The 27,135-nt window shown below is 51.0% G+C and overlaps 2 protein-coding genes across 9 annotated transcripts in view; one reads left to right on the plus strand and one right to left on the minus strand.

Moving 5' to 3' along the window:
* LYRM4 (LYR motif containing 4) overlaps positions 1 to 7,409 on the minus strand; it is a 92,579-nt gene extending 85,170 nt beyond the window's left edge. Inside the window, exon 1 of the mRNA XM_005891156.2 lies at positions 7,269 to 7,409. Within this exon, the coding sequence (XP_005891218.1) occupies positions 7,269 to 7,354 (86 nt within the window). The 5' untranslated portion in view covers positions 7,355 to 7,409. The remainder of the gene's footprint in view (positions 1 to 7,268) is intronic.
* A 310-nt stretch (positions 7,410 to 7,719) lies between these two features.
* Positions 7,720 to 27,135, plus strand: part of FARS2 (phenylalanyl-tRNA synthetase 2, mitochondrial) — a 310,923-nt gene continuing 291,507 nt past the window's right edge. For 2 of the 8 annotated variants that reach the window (XM_070361058.1, XM_070361059.1), the window contains exons 1-2: positions 8,038 to 8,209; positions 21,802 to 21,863. The gene's annotated coding sequence lies outside the window, so the exon portion shown is untranslated. Of the gene's footprint in view, positions 7,855 to 7,941; positions 8,210 to 21,801; positions 21,864 to 27,135 lie in introns of those variants that run through there. The other 6 variants (XM_070361056.1, XM_070361060.1, XM_070361057.1 and 3 more) reach the window with 6 other exon arrangements.

The raw sequence follows: 27,135 nt of genomic DNA on the forward strand, positions 1-27,135 counted from the left end.
TGCGGGCTCAGGTTTCTAAGACGTCTGGAGGCCGCGTCAGAGGACACCCAGGTTGTAGGGAGCTGGAACGCAACAGTGCGGAGGTGTGGAAAGCAGAGACCTGGAACTTCCCAGTCCCCATTCTGTGCTGAGCAGCCGTGACCTCGCCCGCTGCCCACCCTTCCAGGCCTCTCCTTTCCCTCAGACCCCTTCTACTGCCCGCCGGCTAGTTCTCTGAGCTCTTCAGCACGAGCCCATCTGGGACGGAGCCCCGGCCGGGGCGTCCAGCACCACCTGCGGCTGGCTCCCAGTGCCCTGGGCATGTCGCCTCCCGCGCCTTGCCGTGCGCACCTGGAGAGCCGACCGTGGGCGAGCCAGCAGTCACTCCGGTGCTTTTCTCTGTTACCTTCTGCTGCAGAGGCTAGATGAGCTGCAACCTAGTTCCCCAGCCCCTGCTCAGCTAGTGTGGGAATGTAACTGAGTCCTGGTCAATAAGACCGAACCAGAAGTCTGCTGGAAAGCTTCCGGGAAAGTTGACCCTTTCCTCATGGAAGGGAAAGCCCATCCATGCCCCGCTGGCACTGCTCCTCTGTCTCACCTTGAATAAGGATGGATTCAGACCTTTAAGAGCTGTTTGCAACCATCAGGCATAAGCATGAGAGGAAACCTGAGACTCGAGATACCTTGACATCACGGAGCTGCTGAACCAGCTTGAGCAGTCTCATGCTCTGAACTTTTTCCGTGTGAGAAGGGTGACCCAACTGACTTACGCACCTTGTGCAGATTTCCTGCTCAGTCCAGTCGCGTCTGACTCTCTGCGACCCCATGGACTGCAGCACGCCGGGCCTCCCTGTCCATCAACACCAGGAGCTTACTCAAACTCATGTCCATCAAGTCAGTGATGTGATCCAGCCATCTCATCCTCTGTCGTCCCCTTCTCCTCCTGCCCTCAATCATTCCCAGCAACGAGGTCTTTTCCAGTGAGTCAGTTCTTTGCATCAGGTGGCCAAAGTACTGGAGCTTCAGCTTCAGCATCAGTCCTTCCAATGAATATTCAGGACTGATCTCCTTTAGAATGGACTGGTTGGATCTCCTTGCAGTCCAAGGGACTCTCAAGACTCTTCTTCAACACCACAGCTCAAAACCATCAATTCTTTAGCACTCAGCTTTCTTTATACTCCAACTCTCACATCCATACATGACCACTGGAAAAACCATAGCCTTGACTAGAAGGACCTTTGTTGGCAAAGTAATGTCTCTGCTTTTTAATATGCTGTCTAGGTTGGTCATAGCTTTCTTCCAAGGAGCAAGCGTCTTTTAATTTCATGGCTGCAGTCACCATCTGCAGTGATTTTGGAGCCCAAGGAAATAAAATCTGTCACTGTTTCCATTGTTTCCCCATCTATTTCCATGAAGTGATGGGACCAGATGCCATGATCTTAGTTTTCTGAATGTTGTTTTAAGCCAGCTTTTTCACTCTCCTCTTTCACTTTCATCAAGAGGCTCTTTAGTTCCTCTTCACTTTCTGCCATAAGGGTGGTGTCATATGCATATCTGAGGTTATTGATATTTCTCCTAACAATCTTGATTCCAGCTTGTGCTTCATCCAGCCTGGCATTTCTCATGATGGACTCTGCATATAAGTTAAATAAGCAGAGTGACAATATACAGCCTGGACGTACTCCTTTTCCTATTTGGAACCAGGCTGTTCCCTGTCCGGTACTAACTGTTGCTTCTTGACTTGCATACAGATTTCTCAGGAAAAGCACTCCTGATGAGATCTGCTTTCAAGGTGGCTCACACTTCTGACACCACTCACCACTCTACCCTTAATGTACGGCTCATTCTGATTTGCAGCTCCCAACACAACACTTAGCATGCAACAAGTATAATAGAGACTCAACCACTTAGTGAGAAGGAGTTCTGACACTCAGCTGGGTAAGCATTTGAGCATTACTCTTGCCTTCTCTCACATTTACAGCAATATACATTTTTAATCAGTAGGGCTGAATGGCTGATGAAAATTACCTCTGAATACAACTCCCCCCTGCTTTTCAACAAGTATTTTTATAAGCACTGAGTAGGGAGGTATTGTGCTAAGCACTAGGAGTGCAGAGCTAAGATGGAATTTCTAGATTCAAGGGATAAATGGCAGAGACAAGTAGCATGGTGCACGTCATTAATGAGAACACACCACCTGAGCACCTTCCTCGTTATCCAGAAACAGGCTGCCGCACGGCACCAATCGCCTCAACTTCCCGTCCTCTTATATTCCAACTGAAATCCACTCCTTCTCTGATGGCAAAGGGAGTGTTCTTCCTCCTCAGTGACCAGGCCGCCACGTCCGCCGGCAGAGGCGGCGTTTGTCACTTGTGTGTGGCCTTTCTCTAGCAGTTCCCACACTCGCATATGTCAGCCAGGCTTCCTGGGGGAGGGGGTGGTGGTCTACACTCATGGAGATGGTTCACTTCTCAGCACCCCTCCCTGGGCTGTGTCCTAACCGCTTCATATGCTGCCCTGGGAAAGGTCCCCGGAGGTCCCTACGCTGGGGACGCTTCTCTTTTCATCTACTGGACCTTGCTACAGCAAGTGGCCTGCTGCCCCCAGGCCCTGACTCCGGCGACACTGCTGTCTGCCTGCTTCCTGCTTCTCAGACACTTCAGCGGTCATCCAAGAGCAGCCCAGGGACCGCTGGGGCCTTGGAGACCTTTCAGGAGATCCATCAGGAAAAGGAATTTTTATCGTTTCAAACAGGCATTTGCCTTTTTGAGCCTGACTCTCTGTTAAGTGGACAGAGCAATTTCCCAGAGGCTAGGCTATGTGTGACATAGTGACAGCTCTAGGTGGAAACTAATACAGAACGCAGACGTCTTCCACTAAGCCAAACACTAAAGAGACTTGCAAAACATGTCAAATAGCAAAACTCTCATCACTGTTTTTTTTTTTTTGGTGGGGGGAGAAAAATAGCTATTCTTCATAAAGGTGTTATTTATGTTAGTGTGCAAGGGGTTTCCCAGGTGGCGCTAGTGGTAAAGAACCCGCCTGCCAATGCAGGAGACATAAGAGACTTGGGTTCGAAATCTGGGTAGGGAAGATCCCCCGGAGGAGGGCATGGCAACCCACTCCAGTATTGCCTGGATTATCCCATGGACAGAGGAGCCTGGCAGGCCACAGTCCACTGGGTCACACAGTAGGACACAACTGAAGCGACTTAGCACGCTGAGGTTTTTCTGTTTACTTAGAAATAGAGAGGGAATGGCAAACCACTCTAGTATTCTTGCCTCAGGAACCCCATGAACAGTACCCAAAAGTAAATGCTTTAAAATGTTTCAGTTTTACTTTCTAATATAAATATTGATAACTATGCCCCACATAAGCAAGGTTTTCAAGGCCCTCAGAAACATTTAAGGATGTAAAAGATTCCCGAGACCAATAAGTTGAGAACCATGTTCTTAGACTGATTTTTCTGCATCCTTGCAGGGGAGCCAACACCTCAAATTTTTATGTTCTCTGGAACCACATCCTAAGCCCACTAATTTTCTCACCATAAACTAAGATTCCACAATCTTGGTACGACTGACACTCAGGGCCACAGAACTCTTTCTGTGGGGCACTGTCCCAAGCTTGGCGGGACCTCTGGTGGCTAACTACTAGAGGCCAGTGGCGTCCTTCCGCTAACGTTGTGACAACCAAAAACGTCTCCAGACGTGGCTGAATAAAACTGGCCCGGGCTGAGAACCACTGCTCTGAATACTCTTCCTGGAAATGTTGCTGCTGCTGCTGTGGCTGCTAAGTCGCTTCAGTCATGTCCGACTATGTGCGACCCCATAGACGGCAGCCCACCAGGCTCCCCCGTCCCTGGGATTCTCCAGGCAAGAACACCGGAGTGGGTTGCCATTTCCTTCTCCAATGCAAAGTGAAAGTGAGGTCGCTCAGTCGTCTCCGACTCCTAGCGATCCCATGGACTGCAGCGCACCAGGCTCCTCCATCAATGGGATTGTCCAGGCAAGAGTACTGGAGTGGGTTGCCATTTCCTTCTCCAATGCATGAATGTGAAAAGTGAAAGTGAAGTCGCTCAGTCATGTCTGACTCTTAGTGACCCCATGGACTGCAGCCTACCAGGCTCCTCCAACCATGGGATTTTCCAGGCAAGAGTACTAGAATGGGTTGCCATTGCCTTCTCCACCTGGAAATGTTACCAAATATCAAATATCCCACTTATGATAAGAAATAACTGGACTTATTCAGTGCCTACTCTGCGCCAGGCACAATTCTGAGCACTTGATTAAGTATTCATTCACTTAAACCTCATCTCCTGTGACACAGATAAGTCATTCCTCCACCTTCTAGATTAAGAAACTGAAGTGCAGAGAGGTGCAGTGACTTGCCCAGCGTCACAGCAAACGTGATGATGGCAACGCCAGGCCTGGTTGCTCCTCTGAGCTTTAGACTCCGGAGAATAACTGCCTCTGCTGGGGACCCCCCCAGGTGACATTTACTCGAGTCCTCAAAACGAACTCACAAGTCTCTGGTAGCTCAGCTGGTAAAGAATCTGCCTGCAACGCAGGAGACCCCGGTTCAACTCCTGGGTGGGGAAGATCTGCTGGAGAAGGGAAAGGCTACCCACTCCAGTATTCTTGGGTTTCCCTGGTGGCTCAGATGGTAAAGAATCTGTCTGCAATGCGGCAGACCTGGGTTCGATCCCTGGGTTAGGAAGATCCCCTGGAGAAGGGAACGACTACCTGCTCCAGTACTCTGGTCTGGAGAATTCCATGGTCTGTATAGTCCATGGGGTCCCAAAGAGTTGGACACGACTGAGCAACTTTCACATCCACAAGACTAGCTATTTCTGTATTTCTTAAATTAGTTAATGGTACAGCTTTTACACTGGCCCCTCTGTGCCTCACTTAGTAACCTGGGTGGTATTTCAGACTCTGATTGGATTCTCTTCTCTATTCCTGAATCCAATCACTCATCGAGGTCTAACAGTTTTACCTTCTAATTATTAATCAAGTGTATCTTTCCCTGTATCTTCCGCTCCTCAGGCCCTCAGAAGGGCCCTGATCTCTCCTCAGCACCACTGTAACCAACCCTCCTTTGGGGTCCTTGGGTCCTGCCCTCACAGTCATCCTTCCCCTGGCGCCAGCACGGTCTAGCTAAACAGCACGTCTGGCCGGGACACTTTCTGGCGTGAAGCTCTCTACTGGCCGCCTGGTAGCTGAGAATGAAGCCCGGGTTCCTCAGCACGGCCCTTGCGTGGCCCTTTCCGACCCCAGCAGCTCACTTAACTCTCCAGCAGAATTCTGCTCGGCGGTGTCACCTGAGCGCACCAGGCTGCTTCGTGCCTGTGGTCCTGAGCTGTCTTCTGGGAAGCGCTGAGTCATCACCCTGTGCGGGCCGCCATGGCGTCACCAGTTTGTGAGAGTGATTCTACACTGTGTCCTACAGAGACCCGTCAAAGAGCCGCTGATGGTGGGGGCCTTGCTGAGCCCCATGCTCTCATCTTGCTATCCCCAGGAGCTGCGGTACCAGGCAAAGCAGTCTGGGGAGTGCCTGGAAGCCCTGATGTCAAAGACAGTAGCAATAGGACGTGTATGGACCTGTGGGGAAAGCAGAGTGACGAGAACAAGGAAAACCAGCCCCCAGTTACACCGGCTGAAGCTCAAAGCAAGCAGGGGAACTCAAGACAGAAGTGATTAAAGGGATGCCAGAGAGAGAGAAGTACAGGGGAGGCGTGCTCCTTGCAATCCACAAGACACAGCCTTAAGATCTATACAAAACAAGGACATATTCTATAACCCATTTATTATCTTAGGACATAATGGTGGGAATCTCAGGGTGTAGGTACACGACTGCAGGCAACAGTGAAAACTGATTACCAGATTCCTCTGGACAATGTATTCACATGTGGATAATATAAGTTTAGCTCAAAAGGATTACTCCAAGTATCATGTGAACCGATATTCTGTAAGTACGGTTACCATGTAATTTCCACTTTCTGCCTACAGAGTACAGTGCCGAGTGAATTTCCTGCAGTTCTTGTTTATTAAGTAAATTACAAATTCTTCTTCCTGACTGTGGTGAAGAAGGTTCAACTTATTTACAAGCATATTTTGTTGGGTCCTTCAACAGACTTGGTTAAGTTCTTGATACTAAGCATGGGTTAACTTTTTGTTTAAAATTCTAACAGAATATCTACTGTTTACGAACCTTAGCTGCCAAAGCCAAAGTCATTAAATGAAACAATGCACTCTCAGAAATGTTTTGTTTTTTTAATTAACTACCTGACCAGTTGGACATGACCTCATTCATATGACCTAGACATTCTCAAAAGTATAGGATGAGTACCTTTTCTATACAGGTGTCTAAAAATTAGGAAGTCACTGCTTGGGAGGTTTAGTGTCTGTCTGGTAAGCAAGCTGCACTGGGTCTACCCTAGCGTCCGCCAGCTCATCCACCCAGCCTGGGGCAGCTACCCAACCAGGCCTGCTCCAGGGATCCCAGATTCTGCTGCAAGGAAACCCAGTCTTCCGGGTGCTCAGTCATGGAAGGTGAGACCAGGTGTGAAGAGAAGAGCAGGTCTTATCAAATTCTTGCTTTGGGAATAAGGCTGAAACTCAGAGGACCAGGTAGTTAGTAGAAAATACCAAATCCACAAAGATGCAGAGAGAAAATCCATAAAGTACATACATCCGTGGTGAGTCAGAGGTTATAAGGAAGCAGAAAAAGACAGCAGATGCTCTGAAGCAGACACAAACGTCGAAAGAGAAAATGGAACTCAAGAGCAGACATGAGAATGGGGCAGGCGTGCAAAAGCTGTGCGCTCCAATGCGGATGGAAGAGCTTAGGCTCTCCTTCCCCTGCTGCTGAGGTCATGAAAGCTGGATCCCCGTCTGGGTCAACATTTCAGCTCCTGGAAGCCGGGCCCATCTTTCTCGGTTTACCGTTACCTGCGTGTCCTGCTCACAAACCCCGCCCCATGGCCGAGGACAACAGCAGAACGCACCCTGGCGAGCAAAGGGGCTAAGGAAGACACCTCGGAGGTGCAGGGAACGGCGGCTAGAGAGGGCCCTCGGTTGTGGGCCGTGGCTACTGCGGGGCGCTTCTACCGGCCAGGCTTGCGATACCACGAGGAGTTCTCACAGGTGCCCCAAGCTGGCAGGAACCCCTGCACCTCGGCGTCCGCCCTGGAAGCAGAGAGCGCCCCTACCGGAGGTGCCCGAGCAGAGGGTCCGACTCCGGGGAAAGGGACGAGCCTCTCCCGCCCCCGAGGGCGTCCCCCCGCTCACCGGTAGTTGTAGGCGCCGAAGCGCTTGCTCTCCCGCAGCATCGCGCGGTACAGGTCCAGCACCTGCGCGCGGCTGGACGCCGCCATCTTCAGCGCAACACGCAGGGGGTCCTCTCCGCCGAGGCCCCGAGTTTAAACTCGACCCGCGAAACCGCCGCCGCCGCCGCCGCCGCGGGAAGCGCGGGCGGGACGCGGGCGCGGGGCTGCGCGCAGGGCGCGGCCCACACCCCGCCTCAGCGGGGCTCGGGCTCAGAGGCGCCCCGGCTGAGGGGAGGCTCTGGCCGCGCGCCCCGGACGAGGGGGGTCTCCGCCTCAGGGGGGCTCCGGCCGCGCGCCCCGGATGAAGGGTCTCGCCTCCAGGGGGCTCCGGCCGCGCGCCGCGGCGCAGGCGGGCTTCGGACAGCTAAGGGGGCGGCGCCTGCGGGAGGCGTTCCCGGCGGCCGCCCCGGGGTCCCGCGAGGCAGCCGCCCTCGGAGGACGCGGAGCGGCTGAGGCCGGACGGCGGGCCGCGGACTGCTCTTCCTTACGGCGGAGGCGGGGTCAGCGGGCGGCCGGGCGGGGGAGGCCGAGGCGCTCCGCGTCGCCAGGTAACCGAGCGCCGGCTCTATCCCCGCCCTTCCGCTCGGGCTGCCCTCGGCGCCGCCTGAGCCGCCGTGCGCGCTGCGCGGGCGCCGACTCCGCCGACGCCTGGGTCGGGGGCGGGGGGCGGGACCCGGCCGCGCGGGGACGGGCCGCCGCGGGCGTGCGGGGCCGCGGGGCCACACGCCGGGGCTCCTCGGCGCTCCGGCTCCGCTGAGGGCGCCCGCCCGGGGGCCTCCGGCGCGAGGCCCGCTTCCTGGGCAAGATGGCGGCGCCCAGGCGTCTGTGAGCGCCGCGCTGAGGAGCCCCGCGAGGCCCCGAGCCCTCCACCCCGGGCGGTCTCGCGTTTCCCGGGAGCGGCAGGTGAGTGCGCGCGGGGCGCGGCGGGCGGTCAGCTTTGCGTGCGCCCGCGGACCTACGTGGTCTGATGGACAGGGGGCACCGGGCGGCCTGGACTGGAGCCGGGGGGCTTACGGGGTTAAGGACTCTGTTGGGACCGTGTCCGCTCCCCAGGCAAGAAGCGGAGCAAATCTCCTCCTTAAGCTCTTCCCAGCTAAGTCCTCTGCTTTCTCTGAAGACGCCAACTTTCCTGATTCCCCTTATTATCCGGGTGGATGCGGTTTGCTCTGTTCGTGGAACGTAGAGCCCGGCGCGGGGAGGCCTCCGCTGGTTCTACTCAAAGTGTTTGCAAAGTTCTCGTCTCGGTTTTGGAATCTGTGTCTGTAGCCAACGTTGGTGACAGCCAGAGTTCTCTCCTTCAACAAGGTGCGAAGGGTAACTTACACGAGAGAGACAAGTCTCCGTTCACATCTCTCTTTCTCCCACCACGCTGTTTATGATTGTGTTTACTTATCTCATTTTGAAGTCACTCTGAGTCAATTTCAAAGTTTATCCTATTTTCAGAAACTTTAAGGGCAGACACTTCAGGGTACTTATAACCTAGGGTCCTTGCATATCTACATATACTTTTGTATTTGTTATGGTACTTGTTATAATTGCATTTTTCAAACGGCACGGAAGAGAAAACACTTTTATTAAAAATTCTCTTACACTTCCCATTTGATTTTTGTTATGCTTCATAAGTCTCTGAGTCTCAAAATAAAGCTCTTTACAGAGTAGCCAAACTCCTGTTACTCCTGCAGGGTGATCAGTCATTGGGCATGCTTCGCTTTGGGTTAATTGAAAGCAGTTCTGATATTTTGAGTGTATCCTTTCAGTTCAGTTGCTCAGTCGTGTCCGACTCTTTGCGACCCCATGGACTGCAGTGCACCAGGCTTCCCTGTCCATCACCAACTCCCAGAGCTTGCTCAAACTGCTTTGGCATTACTCAAATGATTCAAGACCAAGGGACTCGTACATTATTATAGAAGAAGATCCAGAGCTAGGGACTCGGGCATTATTATAGAAGATCCGGAGCTGTTTTTCCTTACTGTGATAACACAGTTGAGTGCTGACGATATAAATTAGGAACGTGGCACCTGGGAAAACCACGTTTGTGCAAGGTACAGATAGAGAAAGCTATCAAAGTTAGAAGAAAAAACATGAAGGTTATTTGGGCTTGTTTAAAAATAGTGCGGATTGCATTATCTTAATGTATTTTACTTTCATGTAGAAAATGAAGTTGGAATAATTATTACGATATGCAGTTATTTGTCTCATAATCATTACCATATACAATTAACATGTCTGACTGACTTTAACTGTTGTTAAAGAAAACTTTCCAAATAAAGTCTTTGGAAAGTCAAAACTTTCCAAATATATAAAGTTTAGTTTGGGTAGTCTAGTCACCTATTAGTATAAGGAGTTAACTGAGGGAAGTGAGAACTTCCCAGTTTCACAAAAAATAGTTTATAATTTTATTTTAAATAATTTGCTATTATGTTGACTATCATTGCTTTAAAAGACTAATAAAATCCAAGAGAGTGGCTGTAGGTACTTTTTAGATACAGCAAGTTTTTTTTTTTTTTTTTTTAATTTGCCAGAAAGGTATTGGATCAGAAGCAAGAAAGGTGCAGTGAACCTTGCTGAAGTTAAGGACCACCAACTCCCCGATGCTTTAAACATTTGTTCTTAAAGTCAGATGATTTCCCAAATAACTTGTCCGGGATGTAAAGGGTGCTGGCAGTACCGAAGCTAAAATTTTTTTTTTTTTGTAATGGCAGATTATCAGAAATCCCGTGTTTAGAAGTGAATGTGTTTAAGATTTGAACGATGTTTTTGGACTTTTAAAAATTACATCTTTATATTTTGTAATTTATTCATAACTTGGAAGAGCACTGGTGTTTTCCCTGTGTGCAGCATTATGTAAGTTTTTTTCCATAAAATCCCAGTATCACATCAGTTTTCACCCTCACTTTAAAGCTTGTCCTTGTGCCCAGCCCACTGTGGATTGCCCCACAGAATAAGGAAGCCGAGCAGAGTAGGTGACTTCTGTAGTGTCTTACATCTTACTCTGTTTGTACGAGAAGCCTAACTCTTCAAGAAGACTTTCTCTAAAGTTAGATTTTCTGTGTAGTTAACTTCAAGTAAGCAGCCATTGATTTTTGACCCATTTTCAACTGTGGTAGTAGATCCCTAAGTGGGTGCAGTAATGACCATAAGTCTGGAAGGTCAAAGGTTAGCCAGACTCTGCCCCGGGTGTGTGATCTGTGACCTGATCGCCTTTCCCTGCTTACCTCCTCTCTTCAGTCCAAAGCAGAAGGGAGATGAGCTGTACCCTCCCTACCTCTAGGGACTGTGCCAAGACCAGGAACGTCTTCTCATGAGTTTGTGCCATAAGCTGAACGGTTGTGAAACTCTGCAGCTCACGCTGGGACTCTAACCCACGGCCTTTTAATTGTAATCATTCACCTGATGTCTGGACTTACTGATGCCCAGGTTCTTTGTGTCTCAGTGCAAAAGGAATTCAGGGAGAGGGGAAGTGACAGGCAAGCAGTAGATTTATTAATACAGGCTTCTCGTGAGAGATGCAAGGGCCGGGCGAGGGGGCTGCATTTTTATAATCCAAGGACAGTTGAGGAGGGGAGAAGACCACGTGTTGAGTTCCTCCTTCACGTAGGGCTGGAGCATCTCTAACTGTGAGGTCATACTAGGAAGGTCATAGCACTTATTCAAATCAGCAGAAGGGTGGTAACATTTTTCCTTTCACTTAATGACCTGGGGCATATGTCACACTCTGTAGTTAAGCAGGCCTGCTTTGTTCTAGATGTTATGATAGGCTTGCTTGCCCTATCATTAGCTTACAGTGGTCTCCAAAAGTTCCCCTGGCTTCCCTCTCTATAATCCCCTACTGGGACTTCTGCAGCTCCCTGTATAACGATCCGGTTCCATCCCTGTCAGCGGTAGTCCCCCACCCATTCTCCATCACCTTGCAGCTCCAATAATATGTTGAGATCCTCACCCCCATGTGCTGTGTTGGGAGGTGGGCCTTGGGGAGGTGCTTAGGTCATGGGAGCGGAGCCCCAGGATGAGATGCGTGTCCTTATAAAAGGGACCACAGGGAGCCCCCCGGCCCCGCCTGCTGTGTGAGGACACAGTCTGTGATCCAGGAAGTGTGCTCTTGCTGCTGCTGCTAAGTCGCTTCAGTTGTGTCCGACTCTGTGCGACCCCATAGACGGCAGCCCACCAGGCTTCCCCATCCCTGGGATTCTCCAGGCAGGAACACTGGAGTGGGTTGCCATTTCCTTCTCCAATGCGTGAAAGTGAAAAGTGAAAGTGAAGTTGCTCAGTCGTATCCGACTCTTAGCGACCCCATGGACTGCAGCCTTCCAGGCTCCTCCGTCCATGGGATTCTCCAGGCAGGAGCACTGGAGTGGCTTGCCATTGCCTTCTCCGACGTGTGCTCTTACCCGGCTCCAAATCTTCGGGCAGCCCGGGTCCTGGGCTTCCAGCCTCCAGAACTAAGCGGTGACTGTGTGTAGCTTATCAGCCCCCTGGTCCGCGGTGTCTGAGCTGAGACGCTCTGTTCTGGTTTTCTGGAGAAACGGTGTGCAGGGGTTGTGGTTGCTGAGAGTGAACCAGGTCTGACGGGCGCATAGGTTTTTTGTGTGTTTCGTTTTTTGTGTTGCATTCACATAATATTCTAACACCAGAAGCTTATGCTTTCTGCAAAATAAAGGAAAATGAAGTTTTTTTTTTTTTACCAAGTTTTATCCAAAAGGTTAATGGCATACTTTGAAAGAAACCCAGTTTTAACTACTGACACATGTTTGGGTAGAAACGTCGCTTCCGGTGGGTGTCAGGGCCTGTGTGGACAGGCCTCCCTAACGCAGTCTCCGTAACCGTCCACCCCCCTGGGGCTTTCTGTTTACTTAGTTCTGTTACTGGCCTTTTCTTCATTAAGACGGAAAAATCAAAGCCTGACGTGATAAGCATAACGTCCACATTTGACTTACTTCGGTGTGAGAAGGCAGCCTTCCCCCCAGTCTCAGCCTTGCAGCTCATCCCAGCAGTGGAGGTTCTGTTCTTCTGTTCCCAGCATGACTGGGGTGGGAAGGGGCTTCCTGGTGGGTGGCTGGACCAGGGCAGGCCAGACGCTGCTCTCCAGATCCCGCGGGCTCCCCAGAGGGCTCTGTGTAGAGGCCCCGGGCGAGCGTCCTGCAGGCCCTGGGAGCCCCTGTGAGGATGCCGGGACCGTGAGAGGCACGGCCGCTTGGTTGTGAAGGAAGAGAAGGAAGTGAAGCTGGGAGAATGACGCGGTGTGTGATCGGGCCACTGAGTTGTGGGCAGAGATGTTCAAAGGCCTGGAGGGTGTGTGCAGCCCCCCAGCAGTGTGCTGTCTGCGGGGCAGTGACCCGGCGAAGGTGCCCGCCACCTGGGAAAGATCACCCACCCAGTGAGGGTCATCCTGGCAGCTGGGTCTTGCAGCTCGAGGTCAGGGTGAGCGGTCGGCCCCCAGCGGGAACGCTGACAGCTCCGCCACGTGGAAGCTGCTCAGCCTGGGATGGAGGTGTCTCCAGCGCCCATGTGGACACAGCCCGTTAGGGCGCAGGGTTGCTCAGGAGCCTCACTTAGCCCCTTCCCTGCTAAGAAGTAACAAAGTTCATTGCTTCTGCCCACTCAGAAGTCTGTCCTTCCGGAAATGAAATGGCAGAAAGGTGGGTGGTTTAGAGGACAAGGAAGGGCTGAGGATTCTATCTGGACCGCTGTCCGACTCCCCCAGAATAGATTGGGTGTCAGTTCACTGCTCTGCTTGGTGTTTCAGGTCTGATGAGACGGCTGCAGAAGCAGGAGAATCAGCTGCTGGAATATGCAGGCCCCCTCCCAGCTGAGCACATGGGTTCTTCAGCCCCTCTGTTTGGAAACTGTCTACTTAAATGTCTTATCTTTCTAATCTTGGCTTAAAGGTGACTTCTTCAGCCAGCCCTCCCCCCCTGCTTACCTATAACTAAAAATAGTGTCTCCATTTGTATCTTGGGGTTTCTCTTTATCTCCTACTTAAATTGTTGGTTTTACTCACTGCCATGCCGGACAGCTGGCGCCGGTCCTGTCGCATAGGTGGAGTTGAGCACACGTGTGTAAGGTGAGTGGATGGAAGCTGCTGTGGGGGCTTCGGGAAACGGCCCTTAGTGCCAGCGCAGCTCTTGTCCAGGACACGTTCAGGGAAGATGGAAGTGTTTCTGTCTGCCTCGTCCACTGTGGCAGCCGCCACCCCCATGTGGCTCTTGAGCACTGGAAATGTGACTCTTGCAACTAAGGAGCTGAATTTTTAACTTTAGTTTTTACATGGAAGTGTTAGTTAGTCGAAGTTGTGTCGGACTCTTTGTGACCCCATGGACTGTAGCCCGCCAGCCTCCTCTGTCCGTGGGATTTCCCAGGTGAGAATACTGGAGGGGGTTGCCATTTCCTTCTCCAGGGGATCTTCCCGACCCAGGGACTGAACCCAGGTCTCCTGCATTGCAGGGGGATTCTTTACTGTCTGAGGCACCGGGGAAGCCCTGGTGTTTACGTAGCTGTATATAGATTAGCTGCTACTATATTGGACACCTCAGTCTAGAGGATGTGATTTTGTTAGCTTCTAACCTTGAAAAACATTACCATTGACTACAAACCCGTTGAGCACAGGTAATCTCACAGCCTTTGAGAAGGTCTGCTCCTGGCAGTGCGAGTGCAGCTCGTTTTACAGTGCGCGACAGGCGTGTTTTATGGTCTGCTTGAGAAGCAGAAGAAGATCCTGTGTCCTCAATGGCCTTCCATGACTTAGGATTGTCGTTGCACTTTCCGCCCATTCTTTATTTTTTTAAATTTTTAATATTTTAATTGCATTTTATCCATAGTCCGGAGCCCTTCTGGGCTTTAGTTTGTGGGAGGATCCTTCAGGCACAAGGGCTGAGTTCTCTGCATTCCAGCCTTCTGCGGCTAACCACCGTCAGCTGCTACTTACGTAAGAATTGCTTTCTGACTACATGGCATGCACCTGACCTTGAAGGCCGAAAGCTTTTTAAGTGAGGAGTGGAATTAAAAAGAAGGAGAATTAGCAGATTAAATTTTATATGTTAGTATTTTCCAAGTGACACTAGGGTTAGAAAAAGAATTATCAAGATAAACTTTAATAATTACTGCATTAGAGCCATAAGATTTACACTTTGTCTATATTGATTTATTTGTCTATATTAAACTTTTGTCTGTATTGTCTGTATTGATGCTTTGTCTATATTGTCTTAGGTCTTGATATGAGAAATAAAAAGAATTAGTAGTTGCATCTTTTACTTATTAAAAATAAGATATTTAAAATTCATTTTCATGGTGGATTTTGAAAAATTGTGTTTATATATCGATGTAATAAAGGTCAGCATCTTAGCCATTTTAACGTGTGCGGCTCAGTGGCGTTAGTGCGTTCACCATCACTGCCATCCTGTTGCTAGAACTTTTCATCTTCCCAGACCCTGTTGAACCCTGACTGCCCCCTCTCCTCTCCCCTTGGCCCCTGGGAACAACTGTTTTACTTTTATTTCTATGAATTTGATGAGTTTTAAAATTCTTTTCCATAAATTATTGTCCACACTAATATGTAATACTAATATCTACGTGTCTCCAGGAATCACCTCGTTTAAGATAACCTTGGCCTACCTGATGCATAGTTGCCTTACCTTGGGAAATGGCAGACACTTCTCATTAAGGACCCGAAATTACCTGCTTTAGTCCCTGCCCCCAGCCATCACTAACCTTAACATGCTCACCTCGAGAAAGATCATCTTGCTCATTTGAGAAAACAGTAACTCTAGAGAATGACTTTTTAGTGACAGATGGTAAGATGGACTTCCTTGAATATGTTTTCATGTGCTTGGGATTCCAAACTTTTTACCAGTCTCCACTGAGAAAGGCAAAAAGAACCAAAAACAGTCACTTAGTATTTTTAATACCTCCCACCTTAGTATAATGCTAAGTAAGAATTTACCTACAATGCAGGAGACCTGGGTTCGATCCCTGGGTCAGGAAGATCCCCTGGAGGAGGGAATGACAACCCACTCCAGTATTCTGGCCTGGAGAATCCCATGGACAGAGGAGCCTTTGTGTCCATGGGATCCACAAAGCTGGACACGACCGAGTGACTAACGCACCGTAGTATAACATCAATGTGACCACTGGACACATCTGAATTGACAGGGTCAGGATGGCGTTTAGTCCCCTCGTGAGCACCAGGAATCTGGGGGATTTGAAGGGAAGCGTGTCCCTCACCAGATACTTTTTAGTCGCTTGGTCTGACTCTTTGTGACCCTATAGACCATAACCTACCAGGCTCCTCTGTCCATGGGATTCTCCTGCGAGAATACTGGAGTGGGTTGCCATTTCCTTCTCCAGGGGATCTGACCCAGGGACTGAACCCATGTCTCACATCTCCGGCATTGGCAGGCGGGTTCTTTAGCACCAGCACCGCCTGGAATGCCCAGATCTGGGCACAGCACATACGGTGCATGAGAGGAGGCGACTGTTCCGAGCGGAAGGCTCTAAAGCCTGTTCAGTTGCCCTGGGAGAATGCTGAGGGTTGTGTGGCTTGTGAGGGTGGGCAGGCGGGCTGGATGGCGGCGACCCTGTAGAGACAGTTCCGAGGCCCTGCCGACGGACTGAAGGGGCGGGGGGAGGCCGGGAGTGGTCTCAGGTCCCCAGGTTGTAACCCACATCGTGTGCCATCAAGATCGTTTAGTGAGTATGCTTGTTCATGCCTCGTGTTGTGCCTGTGCAAGAAGGGAGTCTTTAATATACTGCAGGTGGAATTGTTGAATTAAATATGTGCCTTTTAAATGTCAATATGTTGTCAGACTTTCCTCTATAGATGTTTTACCGTTAATGCCCGTTTCTTAGACCCTTGTAATATGGTATCAACACGCTCTTCCCCAGTCTGTAGATTTTCAAAAATCTAATTGCGTTTTAATTTGCATTTCTCTGAGTTTGCACATTGTTCTATAGCTTTCAGAGGCATTTCCGATTCCTTTCAGGGCACTTGGTGGCACTCTCTGATTGCCATTTCTCTTCTCGGAAGTTGGACTTTCTGGCCTTCTTTCAGGGTTTCTCACATCACGATCCCAGAGTTTGGGTGGATATATTGGGATCTTATTAACGCAGTCGTTATCTATTCCTATTTTAAGAGCTTGTCTTCATGAAGAGGGAGTGTCGTGTTTCTGCAGGTGCCTTCAGAGCATCTGGGGGCCGGTCACTTGGCTCTTCTCCACTGAGCGGGGGGTCAGTGAGTGGGCTGGGCCTCCCAGCCTGATTCTGTGCTCGGCAGCCCCCACCACCCCACCGTGGCCTCGGTATCCTGTTCCTCAGCGCTTTCTGTTTGTGTGCCTTTCATTTGGGATAGCATTTGCATATCGTTTTAAGTGCATCTTATTCATCACTGAAACAGCTTCTGGAAGATGGAGAACTTTGTCGTGATTAAGTTACCTGACCCCTCATTTAGCCCCTGCAGTTTAGCTGTGGTGTTTCACACGCGACCAGTTTGCAGTTGCCTCCTTGAAGTGCTGCTTCCCGTCTTAGCTTGGATGCTCAGAGCTGAGCTCTCCTCCCTCCACGGGTGGGCTCTCCACGCCCCACACCCCCGCCGCCCCCCGCCCGGGGCCACCCCCCTTGACCTGCTCCTTCGCCTTGTGACTTAGCCACCGAGGTGAACATCACTGCACGTGTCCATCTGCTTGTCCCGTCAGCGGGTCTAAAATGATCCCATCCTTCACCCCACCCCAAGCCCGCTGCTCCACTCGACGTGCCCGCGTCTGTTTGCGGTCACCCCTCATGTTTCCCTGGTGGTCCCGGCTGCGTCACGGGTGTGCCCTGCCGCGTGCCACCCAGGGAGCCTGGTGGGGACAAGGAGGGCAGGGGGCAGACGCGGACACCTCTTCACAGCCAGACGGTGGCCTCCCGTGCAGCTCAGACTGAGTGTGTGCTCAGAGGGGAGGGGGCGTCTGGAAGGATTATTACTCGGTCACTATGTCTCTGCAGAAAGAAAAGTTATTTAAAAGCAAAAATGACCTGTTGAATTTTGTAATGAAGAGACCGGATTTCACTGTGTAAAGACTCGGATGATTTATAAGTCTTTAAACCCCAGTGGAGGAAAAGTTATTACTTAATACTATCTTAGACATTCAGTCTTACTGAAAGAATCTCGGTAGAAGACGAATTAGAAGCTTCAGGTGCCGCTTTTGCCTCTGCCGGAGGGTTGGGGCAGATGGCATTCCTGTCCTGGGCGATTTGGAGCCTGAGGACGACAGCACTGTTAGAACGCGGACTTTTACAGCCGGCTTCGACCACAGCGGGGCGACCGCGAAGGCCGAAGGTCAAGAGTATGATTGATTGGGTGATTAGAACTCCTTTTAAAACAAATTAGAGGTGGCAGGTTTGCCACTGGCAAAAAGTACTGCAAGGAATGAATTTCATCAGCATATAAAACTTCTTGGATCATCAAAAAAGGGTTTAATGTTTAAAATATAAGCACACACACGGACATGACCTGCATGGGAATCCTTGTTCATGCTGTTTTGCAGTGTTGTGTTTAGCCTGCTTTTTCTGTTAAATAACATACAGTCACTGGACGGGGCATGTTTTTTAATTTTTACTTTAGTGGCTAGTACACTAAATGTTGCTCTTTTCCAGTGGTGCAGTGGTAAGGAACCCACCTGCCAATGCAGGAGATGTAAGAGATGTGGGTTCAATCCCTGGCTCTGGAAGATCCCCTGGAGGGGGAAATGGCTACCCACCCCAGTATTCTTGCCTGGGGAATCCCATGGACAGAGGAGCCTGGAGGGCTACAGGCCATGGGATTGCAAAGAGTTGGACACAATCGAGAGTCTGAGCACTAATGAACCTCAAGAGGTTCCTGTCGCTGAGCCCCAACCCTAAATGTTAAATGCATTTGTCATCTCAGTTTATCCACTTTCTGGATTTGTCTTTATATTTGGGGTCTTCTAGGTGAGTTAGGCATTTGTGTTTGGGATCCCTGGCTTAGCAGAGGGGCAGGGGGAGCAGGACTGGTGTGTCAGAAGGAGGAGAAGATGGAGAGCAGAGGAGGGAGGGGGTGTGTGTGTGTGTGTGTGTGTGTGAAGTAAAATTTCTCAGGAGTGTCTCACGTGTCAGACATCAAGCTCTGCACTTTCATGTTGGTTATATCCTCACAATAACCCTGGCCTGGTAAGTATTGCAATTATTTGTAGTTTCAAAGAAAAAGAAGGAAAGCAGGTGAGAAGATACCAAAAAAGAACTAAGAGTAAAGTAGTAATGATGAAAATAAGGATTGTTAGAAATGAACATTGCTTCAATGTAACCATCCTGGTGTTCTTTTTCCAGCCTTTTGGGGGAGGATGTTGAGTCTTAGGTAGTCAGAGAGGTTAAAGTTGGCTATTAAGTGGGATACACAGGGGCTAGTTAGGACTCTTCGAGACCTCATGGACTGCAGCCTACCAGGCTCCTCCGCCATGGTGGAGGAGCCTGGTAGGCTGCAGTCCATGGGGTCACTAAGAGTCGGACACGACTTCACTTTCACTTTCACTTTTCACTCTCATGCATTGGAGAAGGAAATGGCAACCCACTCCAGTGTTCTTGCCTGGAGAATCCCATGGACGGAGGAGCCTGGTAGACTGCAGTCCATGGGGTCTCGAAGAGTTGGACACGACTGAGCGACTTCACTTTCACTTTTCACGTTCATGCATTGGAGAAGGAAATGGCAACCCACTCCAGTGTTCTTGCCTGGAGAATCCCAGGGACGGTGGAGCCTGGTGGGCTGCTGTCTGTGGGGTCGCACAGAGTCGGACACGACTGAAGCGATGTAGCAGCAGCAGCAGTTAGGTCTCTACCTTTGTATATGCTTGAACGTTTTCATAATGAAGTGACTTTTAAATGACGAAGCAAAGTAAAATAGTCTTGATTATGATTAAAGGAGAAAGAATTTTTATGAATATCAGGGCAACTTTTTTTCTCTTCTTCACTATCAGACCTGTGTGATAGCATTAGCCTGTGAACCTATTTTTGAGGCAAAATTATTCACAAACAATTTAGGAAATAGACAAAATCTTTTTTTTTTTTTTAATGTGGTCTCTCAGCTCTATGTGTGAAGACTGCAGAAATTAGGTGGTTTCTTCATCTTCATTTGATGGCAGTGGGTTTGTCCCAATATCAGAGCATCTGCCCTGGAAGGCAGCCCAGGGCTGGAGCTGCCCCACCGCACAAGGTGTACAGCTCTGGGGGCGGGGAGTCAGAGTCTAGTCACTGAGCATCTGTTTCTGCAGAACCCGAAGTGGGGCCTGAAGGGGGTGCTCCAGAGACAGGAAAGGAAGAGAGAAGCTTGTATTTGGAGGAGGAAACGGCAGCCCACTCCAGTGTTCTTGCCTGGAGAATCCCAGGGACAGAGGAGCCTGGTGGGCTGCCGTCTGTGGAGTTGGACACGACTGAAGCAGCAGCTCGTATTCATGGAGGACCGCCCTGTGCCCGGTGCTGTAAACGGTTCATGGATGGCCAGTCCTCACAGCACATCCGTCAGTTAGCGGCTAGTCGATCTTGTTCATTTTCTTTTTTAAATTATGATAAAATTTATAAGACAAAAATCACCATCTTAAACATTTTTAAACGTGCAATTCAGTGGCACTAAGTAAGTACAGTCACATTTTGGGTAAACCTTCACCACCATCCAACTCAGAACTTTTTCATTTCCCCAAACTGAATCTCAGTTCAGTTCGGTTCAGTTGCTCAGTCACGTCTGACTCTTTGCGACCCCATGGGCTGCAGAACGCCAGGCTTCCCTGTCATCACCAATTCCGAAGTTTGCTCAAACTCATGTCCATCGAGTTGGTGATGCCATCCAACCATCTCATCCTATGTCACCCCCTTCTGCCCTCAATCTTTCCCAGCATCAGGGTCTTCATTGAGTCAGTTCTTCGCATCTGGTGGCCAAAGTATTGGAGTTTCAGCTTCAGCATCAGTCCTTCCAATGAATATTCAGGACTGATTTCCTTTACGATAGACTGGTTGGATCTCCTTGCAGTCCAAGGGACTCTCAAGAGTCTTCTCCAAGACCACAGTTTAAAAGCATTAATTCTTTGGTGCTCAGTTTTCTTTATAGTCCAACTCTCGCATCCATACATGACCACTGGAAAAACCATAGCCTTGACTAGACGGACCTTTGCTGGCAAAGTAATGTCTCTGCTTTTTAATATGCTGTCTAGGTTGGTCATAACTTTTCTTCCAAGGAGCAAGCGTCTTCTGATTTCATGGCTGCCGTCACCATCTGCAGTGATTTTGGAGCCCAGAAAAATAGTCTGTCACTGTTTCCTTTGTTTCCCCATCTATTTCCATGAAGTGATGGGACCAGATGCCATGATCTTCGTTTTTTGAATGTTGAGTTTAAAGCCAGCTTTTTCCCTCTCCTCTTTCACTTTCATCAAGAGGCTTTTTGGTTCCTCTTCGCTTTCTGCCATAAGGGTGGTGTCATCTGCATATCTGAGGTTATTGATATTTCTCCCGGCAGTCTTGATTCCAGCTTGTGCTTCATCCAGCCCTGCATTTCTCATGATGTACTCCCATAGAAGTTAAATAATGGTGAGAGTATACAGCCTTGACGTACTCCTTTTCCAATTTGGAACCAGTTCGTTGTTCCATGTCTGGTTCTAACTGTTGCTTCTTGACCTGCATACAGACGGCTCAGGAGGCAGGTAAGGTGTCCTGGTATTCTCATCCCTTTAAGAATTTTCCAGTTTGTTGTGATCCACGCAGCCAAAGGTTTTAGCGTAGTCAGTGCAGCAGAAATAGATGTTTTTCTGGAATTCTCTTGCTTTTTCTATGATTCAACGGATGCTGGTGATTTGATCTCTGGTTCCTCTGCCTTTTCTAAATCCAGCTTGAGCATCTCGGTGTCCTCAGTTCATGTACTGTTGAAGCCTTGCTTGAAGAATTTTGAGCATTACCTTGCCAGCATGTGAGATTAGTACAATTGTGCGGTAGTTTGAACAGTGTTTGGCATTGCCTTTCTTTGGGATTGGAACGAAGAGTGACCTTTTCCTGTCCTGTGGCCGCTGCTGAGTTTTCCAGATTTGCTGGCATATTACGTGTAGTACTCACCTCCGTCCTCACTGAACTCCTAATTCCCCAACCCTCCTCCGCAGCCCCTAGCAACCGCCGTTCTCTCTGTTTCTGTGCGTACTCATATACATGCAGTCAAGCAGTGTTTTGTCTTTTCATAACTGGCTTATTTCACTTGGCATAGTTATCTTCAAGGTTCATCCACGTCAGAGCGTGTCAGAGTCCCCTTCCTTTTTAAGGGTGAGTAATACTTCACCGTGGGTGTGCACTGCATTCTGTCCATGGCTGTGCTGACGGGCACTTGGGCCGCGGCCCCGTTTTGGCTGTTGTGAACATACTGCTGTGAGCACGGGTGTCCAAATATCTGTCCCTCTGTCTGCTCACAGCTCTTTGGGGCATTGTCCCAGATGTGGAATTGCTGGACCCTGTGGTAACTCTGTGTTTGATATTTTTAGGGACCGCCAGACTGTTTGCCACAGCAGCTGTGCGCGAGGGTTCTGGTTTCTCCAGATCGGAGGTAGGTCCATTTCTTGCTCCAGGTCACGGGGGTGAGGGGGCGGGCGCGGGGAGGTTACGTGTGCTCACACCGCTCACATGCAGACCCGGATCTGAGCCTGATGGTCTGATGGTCTGCCCTTAGAACCTCTGACGCAAACACCAGTCGAGGTGCAGAGGCTCTGAAACGCGGTTCAGGGCATTGTGCATGGGTTCAAACCCAGGCCGTCTGCCGTCACAGCTCATGTTGTTAAACATCTTAGATTTAATATCTCTGTATGTTTTTTTCCCTGCCTTTCTAAATTTATGCTGTAAAATGTTCTCTTATTTAAACTATCTTTCAGGATGTATGCAGTATGTTTGATTTTATTTAAATTCCTGGGTCAAATTTTGCCTGTAAATGCTTTGAATAAATGCAAATTGATCCTGCCGAAGTTTTGTATATATCTCTGCTCTTCCTACCCCTGCCAAAAGTTTGCTTTCCAATAAAACTAAATAGAACTATCTAAGCTGAATTCTGATCTGAAGCTGAATTTAAACGGGGGGAGGGGGACTTGGAATGGATCAGTGGTAAACAGTGAGGACTTTAAAAAAAAACTCAGATAAAGTGAACTTTCCATCTTTATCAGTACAGGAGCAGCAGCTTGGAAGTGTACCTGTTTCTTTGATCCTGTGTGTGATTTGCTAAGGACATCCGCGTCGTCCCTCACACACTAGGTTGTGCGGGGCCTGATGGCGTCCTGAAACAAGCTCGTTCCCTGGGGGATGCTGGCCCAGCGGGGGCCAAGGGCCAGCTCCCGACGCGGCCTGGGCTCACAGCCCCCCACGGTGCTGCCGGGGAGGTGCCCCTTGGAAACGCCGACCGAGGGATTTTGCACCCCACTCTTCCAGGCAGGTCCTCTGGGTGGGTAATGTCTCCTGTGCTGCGTTTGAATGGTGCATGTGTTGTGGGGAGCTGTGTGTGCGTGGCCACGAGCCCTCCCAGGCCGGGTGTGAGTGGCTGGTCCATCATCGTAGCTGGTGGAAGTGGCCCACAGTCACACTCAAACCGACTGTGCTCTGGACGGTGTCTGCAGAATCGTCCCGAATCTGGCGGCTCCCAGCTGTGGCCTGCACCGCAGTCCGCCTCCAGTGATCCTCCGGTAGCTGGCCGGCGTGCGTGCTGGTCATGGGGGCTTTTAAAGAGCATCACAGGTGGTTCCCAATGGTGTGGCCCAGGTGTGGAGGTGTTGCTGTCCTTTCTCATGAGCACCTCATTCTTTGGGCTCTAATTAAGATTTTTCTCATCTCAAAAGCTACAGAACTGTCTTCTCCGGCGTCCTTGTTAGCAGGGCTCCCTCTCACCCGTGGGACTCTCTTCTGTGTTGAAAGGTGGTGTTCACTCCTCACGGAAGCCGTCTCTCTGTTCCTGACTTGGCGCCGGTGGCCGTAGGCGCTCGTCTCGCTCCCTCTGCGGAGCCTGGAGTTCGGGAATGCAGAGGAAGGGCAGGGATGTGCTGGCCCAGATTTCTCTGCCGGCTCCGGGTCACTGCATCTGAGGGCAGTTTCACCCCCCGAGCCGAAGGCTCTGGTGGGCTTCGTAGGCGCCCGTGTGGCCGCACCGCGGTGCCTGTTCTCTGCCTCAGCAGAGGTGACAGGTGGTTTCTCCCCCAAACTGAAGGCTCTGGTGGGCTTCGTAGGCACCCATGTGGCCACACTGCGGTGCCCGTTCTCTGCCTCAGCAGAGGTGACAGGTGGTTTCTCCCCCAAGCTGAAGGCTCTGGTGGGCTTCATAGGCGCCTGTGTGGCCGCACGGCGGTGCCCGTTCTCTGCCTCAGCAGAGGTGACAGGTGGTTTTTCCCCCGAGGTGAAGGCTCTGGTGGGCTTCGTAGGCACCCATGTGGCCGCACTGCGGTGCCTGTTCTCTGCCTCAGGAGAGGTGACAGGTGGTTTCACCCCCAAGCTGAAGTCTCTGCTGGGCTTCATAGGTGCCTGTGTGGCCGCACGGCGGTGCCCGTTCTCTGCCTCAGCAGAGGTGACAGGTGGTTTCTCCCGCTCCCACTGTTATGATGATGCATTTCTGGGCGCAGTCACTCCTCTTTGCTCCAGATGTGAAAATTGGAGCTTGCTTCCTTTCAATAAATGATCGAAGAGCCCTGTGTGACCCCCTATAAATCCGGTGAACAGATAACTAGGCTGGCAGTGCACATGGCGTACCTGGGGAGTCCTTGGCCTCGTGCTCGTAATGCAGGGGATCGACTGGGCTTAGCAGATGGGCGCCGCTCGTATTTCCCTCGTCGCTGACAGGTGCGCGAGGGCTGCGGGGGGCTCTCCTGGGCTGCGCTGCGCAGCCTCGCCCCCAGGACGCCGAGTGCCCCGGCCCTCCCCCTGCGGAAGGGGGCAGCCAGGCTCGCTGACGTGGGCTTGTTCCCTTGTCCTCACGGTCAAGGCCTGCGTTCATTATTAGAAAGATTATCTTTGAACGATGGAAGCATCAGAGATAGATCACGGAAAGCCAAGAAATAGGAGAAAACCCCCCTTTGCTGTCCTAAAGCAGTAGTATCGGTCTTCCTCCCGTGATTTTACACCGCTCTGCCTGTTGTTTCGCAGCTGCCTTTCCTCCTCCTGCTCTGCAGGCTTCGCCGTCGCCTTTTAGTGGTCGCATGCTACTCTGTTGTGGTTCCGTACCACCGAGTCCTCGACTCTGTAGTTGACAAGTACCTTGCTCCCAACTCCTTGTGGCTGTTAATAACACCACAAGGCACATCTTTGTGCACGTAGCTATTTCCATATTTTCAATTAGTTTCTTATGATAGAGTCCCTAGTGGTATTATTAGGTCAGAAAATAGAACAGTTTTATGGCTTCTAAAACATGCTGCCAGATTGCTTTCCAGAGGAGTGGAACCAGTTTACAGTGCCATCACAGAGTCGTTTGTTTCCCAGACGGCCAGCCAGGATTAGGCGTGCAGCCTCTTACGGCCGGAGAGGAGGGGTGTGGGGATGCGTGTGTGCGCATTTGTGCTCGTGTGTGCGTGTGCTCGTGTGTGTGTGTAAATCCTTCTGGTTTGTATGTGCACTGATTTAAGCCTCAGTGCCGTTATGCATTGTTCTTAGTAGGAATATGCTCGGTATCCAGTTCCCGTATAAGTTTTGTAGTTCAGAGTTTAATACAGAGCGTGGTAGACATGGAGTTGGACTCCCCGGTGGCTCAGTGGTAAAGAATCTGCCTGCAATGCAGGGTTCGCAGGAGACTCAGGTTCAGTCCCTGGGTCAGAAAGATCCCCTGGAGGCACAGCAACTCACTCCAGTATTCTCACCTGGAGGATCCCTTGGACAGAGGAACCGGGTGGGCTACAGTCTATGGGGTCGCAAAGAGTTGTACACGACTGACGCAACTTAGCATGTGTGCACACACAGACATGGAGTTAAGCAAGTGTATATACATTTTCTATTTCCCTGGAATTTGAAATTTTAAAAAAGCTGGCAAAGGAATTGGCAAGCGCATTTAGCCATCGCGACGAGGTTCCGATTGGCCCCTGACGGCTGGGTAAAGGCGGACTCCAAGGCGCCTCGGGAGTCGGGAGGAGCCCTGGCAGCGCCCGAGCACGTGCGCAGGAGCAAAGCCGACCTGCTGCAGGGTTCACTGCCGGACAGCCTTAAGGGCGCTTCAGGGGAGGGCTGAGCTGAGGATTTGGGGTTCCGTCTAGGCTTTGTGGGAAAGGTCCTGTGATTCGTTAGCAGTTTATTTTAGGTCTATGTCATTGCAATTTTCTTCAATTCTTCACGTTTCCCATTGGATCGTAAGCATTTAGTGCCTTTAACTAGAGGCTGGACCTTTTGAAGTTGTCTTTCTGTCTCTTCCCTGAAAGGCTGTGTATTCTGCGTGCAGGCGATGGTTTTGTGCCTTCTGATTGAATGGTGAATGAATGAGTGAACGGATGAGTGAGGGACGTTAGTACTCCATCTGCATGGTTCCAGGAGAGGTTCTGAAGCCCGGCAGGCAGGCTGTGGGTCCGGGGTGTAGAGCCTGCAGCGAGTGCTCTCCGGGGTATGGGAACTTGATTTTGAGCTGAGAAATTTAGGAGAGGCAATGCTGGAAAAGACCGTAGAGGCGTGTGCGCACGCTTCCAGGGCCTCCTCGTTGGACGGGTGGGGACGCTGAGCCGGGAAGGCCACGTGTCCTGCCCAGGGGCGTCCTGGGTGGACGGCAGCTGGGCGCTCCGAGCTGCCTCCCGGCTCCCAGTGCAGCGCCCTTTACTGTGCTGTCTCAGGGAACTTGGGGAGCTTGTTTTGCCATGTCTACCCCACCGTGCCTTCACCTGATGTGTATTTGGGGTGCTCTTTGCTGTGGACCCACATTTCCCCTCCCTTGTGGCTGTGCAGATATGTGTGTGAGGCTTGTGACCTTGACGCAGCAGTCAGACTGGGCTCCAGAGCGGTACAGGCTGAGAGATTTGTCCTGAGAGCCGAGAGAGAGCGCGGGATCAAAACTCAGTTTGGGACCAAATTAGAGCTTCGTGGTGTCTCTGAGTTTGAATATGAGCTCTTTTTTCTTTTGTAAGGGAAGCCTGGTCTGTGTTAGTTGTGGTACATGATTTTAATGTGCATTTGCCACAGCTGCGATCCTTGCAAAAGTCTCATCACGGTCCACATGCGCCGAGCAGAGACCGAAGGTCGTCAGGGAGCAGTGACCCCGGAGCCTGAGAGCAGAAGCCCCGTGGAGGGTGCTCTGCTCCCCCTCCAGCCCCCACTCCCCGTCACTGACATGCTGAGGCTCAGGCTTTACTGGGAGGAAGCCCCCGAGGTGTCAGATGAGATGCGAGGACACAGCGCAGGAGTGCCGTCAGCTGCAGGCTCCCGAAGCAGCCCCATGGGGGCTGCCCGGGGGCTCGAGCGGCGCGCCTAGGGGCTCGGCCTCGGTGGCCCCAGGCCCCCTGAAAGGGGCGACGCTCACCCGGCGGGCTCGGGGTGGTCCTGCTCCTGGGACTTGGGTTTGGGATTGGTGGGTGTTTACATTTCAGGAGAGCTTCTCGTCGGTGCCTGTAACTTTGGCGCCCTGGGTGTGACTGCCGAGCTCTGCGGCGCTGGCTCAGTGTGTCCACCCCTTCCTCCCCGGGAGAGCACGGGGTCCTCTGGGCAGACCCCCCGCGGCCCTGTGCTCAGGGCGGTTTGTGTCCACAGCCCTGGAGACCAGCACCACCCTTCCAGGCTGGAGCTGCTGACCTGGGTACTCAGCTCAGAGTAGAAAGGAGAGAGGGGCTGACCTGCCCAGGGCGTTTCGCTGTGACGTGCGGAGGTCAGCACCTCTTTACTCT

Source organism: Bos mutus, chromosome 23 (assembly GCF_027580195.1).
Source record: "Bos mutus isolate GX-2022 chromosome 23, NWIPB_WYAK_1.1, whole genome shotgun sequence".
In the NCBI taxonomy this organism is placed as follows: Eukaryota; Metazoa; Chordata; class Mammalia; order Artiodactyla; family Bovidae; genus Bos; species Bos mutus.